Source organism: Lolium perenne, chromosome 4, assembly GCF_019359855.2.
Source record: "Lolium perenne isolate Kyuss_39 chromosome 4, Kyuss_2.0, whole genome shotgun sequence".
Classification (NCBI taxonomy): domain Eukaryota; kingdom Viridiplantae; phylum Streptophyta; class Magnoliopsida; order Poales; family Poaceae; genus Lolium; species Lolium perenne.
The window spans coordinates 247,688,408-247,696,359 of record NC_067247.2 but is presented as its reverse complement, the minus strand read 5'-3'; the positions used below and the strand labels follow the sequence as shown (position 1 = coordinate 247,696,359).

Genomic DNA, 7,952 nt, shown 5'->3' with positions numbered 1-7,952 from the left:
CTGGTTGTGTTTCTGGTAATGATGAGTGGATCCTTGATTCTGCATGTTCGTTTCATATTTGCTGTAACAAAGACTGGTTCAGTTCTTATGAGTTTGTGCATAGTGGAGATGTTGTACGTATGGGAGATAACAACCCACGTGAGATCGTGGGCATTGGCTCCGTTCAGATCAAGATGCATGATGGCATGACACGCACTCTGATAGATGTGAGACACATACCTGGCATGGCCAGAAATCTGATCTCTCTCAGTATCCTTGATGTTGAAGGGTACAAACACTCCGGTTCTCGCGGAGTTCTAAAGGTATCAAAAGGTTCTCTCGTTCACATGATTGGTGATATGAATTCTGCAAAATTATATGTTCTTAGAGGTAGCACTTTGTCTGGTATTGTTGCTGCTGTTATTCCTGATGAACCTGGTAAAACTAATTTATGGCATATGCGTCTTGGACATATGAGTGAACATGGCATGGCAGAATTGCACAGGAGGGACATGCTAGATGGCTGCAATTTGAGTAAGTTTGAGTTCTGTGAGCACTGCATTTTCGGTAAGGATAAAAGAGTTAAATTCAATGCTTCCGTTCATACCACTAAAGGGATTCTATATTATGTGCATGCTGATGTGTGGGGACCTTCCCGCAAGACTTCTCTTGGTGGTGCAAATTACATGCTTACTATCATAGACGATTACTACAGAAAAGTGTGGCCTTTCTTTCTGAAACATAAATCTGATGTGTTTGATGCTTTTAGAAAGTGGAAAGTTATGATAGAAAAGCAAACAGAAAAGAAAGTTAAATTGCTTCGTACTGACAATGGCATGGAGTTTTGTTCTACAGTTTTCAATGATTATTGCAGCGACGAAGGCATTGTGAGGCACCACACCACCCCATATACTCCTCAGCAGAATGTTGTGGAGGAGAGGATGAACAGAACCATCATCTCCAAGGCTCGCTGCATGTTGTCCAATGCTGGTATGCATAGACGTTTCTGGGCTGAAGCAGCCTCCACCGCCTGATACTTGATAAACAGGTCGCCTTGTATTCCGCTTGATAAGAAAACTCCTATTGAGGTATGGTCTGGTTCACCTGCTGATTATTCACAGTTGAGAGTTTTCAGTTGCACTGCTTATGCTCATGTTGATAATGGAAAGCTAGAGCCTAGGGCTGTTAAGTGTGTGTTTCTTGGTTATGGTTCAGGAGTTAAGGCATATAAGTTGTGGAATCCTGAAACTAAGAAAGTTTTGCATAGCAGGAATGTTGTCTTTAATGAGCATGTCATGTTTTATAAGAGTTCATCTACAGATGTTTCTGATGACATTGATATTTCTGATGTTTCTGATGATGAGCAACAGAGGATTAGTGTGCAGGTGGGGCACGTGGAGGAGAAAGAAAATGATGTTGCTGAAAATGATAACACTGTTGTTCAGCACTCACCACCTGTTTTGCAGCAAACAAATGGTTCCATTGCTGCTCATAGACCGAGGCGTAACAAAGGTCCACGTCCTCGTTTAATTGAAGAATGTAATCTTGTTCATCATGCTTTGAGTTGTGCTGAACAGGTGCAGCATGATACTGAACCTGCTACATATGCTGAGGTCGTTGCATCCGTTGACCGCGTGAAGTGGATTTCTGCTATGCAAGAGGAGATGCAACCGCTTGACAATAATGGCACATGGGATGTTGTGCCCTTGCCTAAACAAAATAAGGTTGTCCGCTGTAAGTGGATATTTAAAAGAAAGGAAGGTTTGTCTCCTAATGAGCCTCCGAGGTTTAAGGCAAGGTTAGTAGCAAAAGGTTTCAGCCAAATTCCAGGTATTGATTACAATGATGTTTTCTCTCCGGTTGTGAAGCATAGTTCCATTCGTGCATTCTTTGGTATTGTGGCTATGCATGATCTTGAGCTTGAGCAGCTAGATGTAAAGACTGCTTTTCTGCATGGTGAGCTTGAGGAGGAGATATACATGGACCAACCTGAAGGTTTTGTTGTGCCTGGTAAGGAGGATCTTGTTTGCAAGTTGAAGAGGTCCCTTTATGGTCTGAAACAGTCTCCAAGACAATGGTATAAAATGTTTGATTCATTTATGCTTGCACATGAGTTTAAGAGATCTCAGTATGATAGCTGTGTTTACATCAAGTTTGTTAATGGATCACCTATATACTTGTTGTTATATGTTGATGATATGTTGATTGCTGCCAAGAGCAAGAAAGAGATCACTACTTTGAAAGCACAATTAAGTAGTGAATTTGAGATGAAGGATCTTGGTGCTGCTAAGAAAATACTAGGTATGGAAATTACAAGAGACAGAAAATCTAGTGTGTTATTTCTTAGTCAGCAAAATTACATTCAGAAAGTTCTTCATCGTTTTAATATGCATGATGCAAAATCTGTTAGTACACCAACTGCTTCCCACTTCAAATTGTCAGCATTGCAATGTCCTAGTAGTGAGGAAGATATTGAGTACATGTCACGAGTTCCATATTCTAGTGCTGTTGGTTCCTTGATGTATGCCATGGTTTGTTCTCGTCCTGATTTGTCATATGCTATGAGTTTGGTCAGTCGATACATGGCTTATCCTGGTAAAGAACATTGGAAATCTGTTTAGTGGATTTTCAGGTACCTTCGTGGCACATCCAATGCTTGCTTGAAGTTTGGCAAGACCGGTGAGGGACTCGTAGGCTATGTGGATTCAGATTTTGCTGCCGATTTGGATAAGAGAAGATCCCTCACAGGTTATGTGTTCACTGTTGGTGGATGTGCTGTGAGTTGGAAGGCAACGCTACAATCTGTTGTTGCCCAATCTACGACCGAAGCAGAATATATAGCAATTAATGAAGCTTGCAAAGAATCTGTTTGGTTGAAAGGTTTGTATGCTGAGCTTTGTGGAGTTGATTCTTGCATTAACATGTTTTCTGACAGTCAAAGTGCAATATACCTTACTAAAGATCAAATGTTCCATGAGAGGACAAAGCACATTGATATAAAGTACCATTATGTGCGCGACATTGTTGCTCAAGGTAAACTGGAGGTATGCAAGATAAGTACTCATGATAATCCTGCTGATATGATGACAAAGCCAGTTCCTGTTTCCAAGTTTGAGCTTTGCTCAAGCTTGGTTGGTATAACTATTTAGCCCAAGTGGCTGTTGGCATCAGCAAGTGTTTTTCTTTGTTGTTCAGGAGATTGTTGAAGTTCATGCTACAAGATGGAATTTGTCTCAAGGTGGAGTTTGTTGTATTGTGATCCAAATTCATATACTAAAGGGAGGCTAACTTCTGACGAGCGGAGCGAGGCCCGTCGCCGGAGGCTTGGGCTGATATATACATCTTGTAAGCCGTTGGCTAGGGTTTATCAGAATATAAGATAACCCACGGCGTTTGTAAACACTTCCCGATATAGTGAAGTTTTGCTGGCTGGCGCCCATGGTTTTTTCCCCTTCTGTGTTGGAAGGGGTTTTCCACGTTAAATCTTGTGTCTCCACTGCGTTTTCTTTTATCATTCTTCATTATTTGCTTGTCGCTTTTATAACACTCATCACCACCGCCGGAAGGACCGCTTTAGTCAAATCGGTTATTGCGTCTCAAGCCATCTACTACCTTACCCCGCTTGCCATTTCTCCGGGCACTATGAAATTCATCAATAAATTGGAGCGGACTTTCCTTTGGTCCGCCAAGGACACCACCACCGGGGCCAAGTGCAAGGTCAATTGGGACAAAGTTTGTCGACTGAAGAAGTATGGCGGGCTAGGGGTTCTACACATGGGAAAATTCGCGACGGCTCTTAGACTACGTTGGCCATGGCTTGAATGGAAAGACCCAAACAAAATTTGGATTGGCTCCGGAAACCCGTGCTCCGAAGAGGATATGGAGTTGTTCTACGCCGCCACGACCATCACATTAGGGAACGGGAAGAAAACCCCATTTTGGCATGCACCTTGGTTAAATGGTACAAGACCAATCGATATTGCACCTTTGATCTATGAGAGCTCCAAGCGCAAAAAATGGAAAGTGGCGCAAGCGCTTGACCGGGAGGCTTGGATTGACAAGATCGATTTGCAACGTGGCTTAACCATGGACCACTTCTTGCAATTTGTTGAGCTTTGGAAGCTTCTTGATACCATCCTTCTTATCCCCGATAGCAACGATGATATCACTTGGAAGCTCACACAAGATGGGAACTACACCACGAAATCGGCCTATGAGATGCAATGGTTCGGTCTCATCTATTCTCCTTTGGACAAGATGGTTTTGGAAAGCTTGGGCGCCGCTGAAGACCAAATTCTTTGCATGGCTTGTGAATCAAAATAGGATTTGTACGGCCGACCGCTTGGCGAAGCGCGGTTGGCCAAATTGCCGTCTTTGCCCACTTTGCAAGCAATGTACGGAGACCGTTGACCACCTCTTCATCAATTGTCGATATACAACCCTCCTTTGGAACTCCGTCATACAATGGTTGGCAATCAATGCGGGACATCAACATCACCATGGCACCAACCTCACCATCCCGGAATGGTGGGAGCTTATGGCGGGAGAGCATGCAACAAACCGCAAGGCCATGGTCTCCATCACCCTTCTTGTCAAGTGGGAAATTTGGAATGAGCTTAATGATAGGGTCTTCCATAATAAGAGTGCCCCCTTGCATGTAATGCTAGATAGGATTAAGAGGGAGGCACGGCTTTGGGTCATTGCGGGAGCTAAAAGGTTGGGAGATATCATGCCGAGAGAGTAGGCCTTGTTTTTTATTCGGACCTTAACATGTTCTTTCATGTAAAACTTCTTCTTAATCAATAGATTGGGGTAAAGCTTTTGCCCCCGTTTCAAAAATAAAATAAAATTGGCATGGTTATATTGTGAGGGTTTGTCAGGAATGGTAAAAAAAAGAGATGTGGGCTGGCATTGTGAAATGGGAATTTGCTTTCTTTTTTAACACCTTCAGCAACAGTTTTGAATGAAAGATCTTGGACCTGTAGCGGAAAAAAAAATTCTATCCAAAGGTGAAACAATAAAATACGGGCCTTGTGTAAATACCTTGCTGATAGGCACGTCACATGACAGGACAAGAAAGAGAAACTCTGACTATCATCTATTATCCGATGAGCTTGAGGCCATTGCAGAAGTATGTCCCTGTCTATGTAAGAGGTTGACCAAAAGTCAATCCAATCCATAAACTGCAAGTCTTTTATGAGAAGAGGAGCACAAATAGTACCAACCCTCGTTCATTCCAAATCCCAACTTCAAGAAAAATAGTACCAATGTTCAAAAATCCAATTTATTTTGGAAGGAGTTTCGACTATAAGATACTTTCGTAGTGTCACAAGAAACTTATTCATTCTGTTTTCTAAGATGAGGGTACAATCAAAAAACACGAGCAACTCAAAACATACATAACATATTATTATAAAAAGCTCTTTGAAAGTCAAAACTTACATAACATATTGAAAACATGCTACAGTATCCATGTCAAGTTCTGAGGTGGTGTACAAGCTTTATTTGATGTCATAACTGAATTGATATGGATTGAAGCATCGCTTGGTGAACTTGGCGTTCACTTGAAGAAAAAAAACATGTTTATGGTGTGATAATTTTGGTGCAACTTATTTATCAGTTAATCTTGTTTTTCATGCAAGGACTAAACACATGAAGATTGACTATTATTTTGTCAGAGAAAGAGTTAGCAAATAAATTTTTTGGTATCAATTTTATATCCAGTAAATATAAAGTTGCATATGGATTTACAAAAGCTTTGCCGGTCAAAGGTTTTGATAAGTTCAACCTAATCTAAGGCCATATTTGGCACAACTCTAGTAACTTTGTTACCGGCGGTGTAACTTGCTTGCACGCCATGTTTGTTACGTGCGGCGTGCACTAAGGCCTATTTGGCATGCCGTTGGTAGGATTTTTCCTACTAGTGGTCCCGTGATTTCTCAGTCCCGTCAGTTTCTTTTGCTCAGTACCATCTGTGCTCAGTCTTCATTGTCTCAGTCTTTTTATAGTGTGAGGTATATATTTTTATATTTCTCTTATTTTATCTGTAATATATTTCCTTAGTTCTATGTTCTCTTATCTCAGTCTTACTGTATCAATCATAATCGCTCAGTCCTTTGTCTGTCCCTTTTGTTATGAACTACAGTTTAAGTTTCTCATACAATTCATCGATTTCTCACATTTGTCAGGTGTCAATAAGCTTCAATCATCTTGGCATTTGTTTTGCTCACTTTATTTTTGGTATTTAGTGTCTTTGTTAGTATCTCAGTTCTCCACATTTTTTTATTCTGTAGTTTTTATGCTAGCAGTTTATATACTGGCAAACTATCAGTTTTTTTGTATAATGAGTACACAACACCGTCCGTCTAAAAACCATAGAATAAGTCCCGGTAACGATGGACAAGGCCGAACTATCAGGTTCAGGTCCAAAACTAATCCACCAAATTACACAATTTCTAAGCAAGCCACTGAGGCGTACTTGGTGCTTTCACCGTTTGTTCACAGCATCATCCATTCAAATTAAACTCGACAAACATCGAGTTCGGACAAGTAACTAATACGGAGTAGTACATTATATTTATTCGTGGGTAATATGGTAGTATGATAGCTGAGGTCCATCGACTCACTGAAAAAGGCCAGGATGGAATTATTCAACGAGCATATTCTCTTCTTGTGTAGTGGAGTAGGCATTTAGCTGACAGTATTGGCGCAGTTTATAGCATGAACGTCGTCCGGTTGATGTCGAACTTGTCGGAGGAAGACAGCTGTGGCTCCTGCACGCCACTGAAGTTCACCACCTCTCGGACGTGCGGGGCAATCGCCGCGGGGAGGTTGCAGTGGCTCTGGCTGTCCTTGTTGCAGTCAGCGATGATGGCCTTTGTCTTTGAAAGCAGCTGGCCGTAGGTGAGCGGCCGATGCGCGGACCACGCCGCGGCGAAGATGCTGTACGTCAGGGCTCCTATGACCATGGTCTCGTCGTCGGAACCATCTTGCGAATTGTCGTTCTCAGCGCAGCCGCTGATGAGGATGGCGTGACCGCCGCTCGTATTCTTCCAGGCACCGTTTAGAGGGCTGTGATCAATCCACTGGGGTTTCCCATACCTAGAAAGCAGTAGCCCAACAGTGAATTGGTGTATAATGTAGTGAATTGTGCAGTGGCTAATGGACGGAGTACCTTTTGATCTGGCAAAGGTTGGGGAGATCAAGGACGGTGCCGCTGCGGCAGGCGTCGATGATGGCGTGGAGCCTGACGCCGTGCACGAGCGGGCGGACGATAGCCTGGTTGATCTCATCGTCCCGGATTTGGCCGCTCTGCTGCCAGTCGACCGGGCAGATGGTCTCGTCTTGGCCGTCCAATTCGTCGCCGTCATCGTCTTCCACCTGATTACCGTGGCCAGAGAAGTGGAAGACGAGAGAGTCCCCGGAGCTGCAGTCTTGTACCAGCCACCGCATGGCCACTAGGATGTTGGACCTTGTTGGCCTCTTGTAGGGGTCGACCTGTTCATCTACCAGCAAGAACAAACGTACTATCACGTATGTAGTTCTTGCGGAATCAAAGACGTACAACTGTAATTGGGCATATGGGATCCCTTACCTGTAAGGATGAGAATGGAGTCGCTTGGAAAACCATACTTGATGGAGAGCAGGAAGTTCATGCACTTGACGTCGTTGATGGGGCCGTTCAGCTGGGAGGCCGTTCCAGTGTAGTTGATGCCCACCAGGAGGGTGCGCTTGTTGCCTTGGACTCTCGGGTATCCTGGATGAGGCTTCGTGCGGCCACCGCCGGCTATGTTGCTGAACATGTTCCTGACGAAGCCGACGGCGCCGTGCCGGTCGACTGGCAACAAGCGCCGTTGCTGAACATGTTGCCTTGGACACTCAACGGTGCGCGCACCCCGCGGGACAGCGAAGCGCGTACCGCAGTGGCCGCACACCATGGCTAATTTGGCTGCCGGCTTGTCTCCTTTGCGCTG

The 7,952-nt window shown here is 43.8% G+C and overlaps 1 protein-coding gene across 1 annotated transcript; it reads right to left on the bottom strand.

Annotated features, from left to right (window-relative positions):
- Nucleotides 1–6,369: 6,369 nt before the first annotated feature.
- LOC127332351 (metacaspase-1) lies at nucleotides 6,370–7,952 on the bottom strand. The gene is made up of 3 exons (XM_051358625.2): nucleotides 7,574–7,952; nucleotides 7,154–7,484; nucleotides 6,370–7,080 (listed from the first exon to the last, which is right to left on the bottom strand). Exons 1-3 carry the CDS (start codon nucleotides 7,914–7,916, stop codon nucleotides 6,693–6,695), a joined length of 1,062 nt encoding a protein of 353 aa, XP_051214585.1. The 5' UTR covers nucleotides 7,917–7,952; the 3' UTR covers nucleotides 6,370–6,692.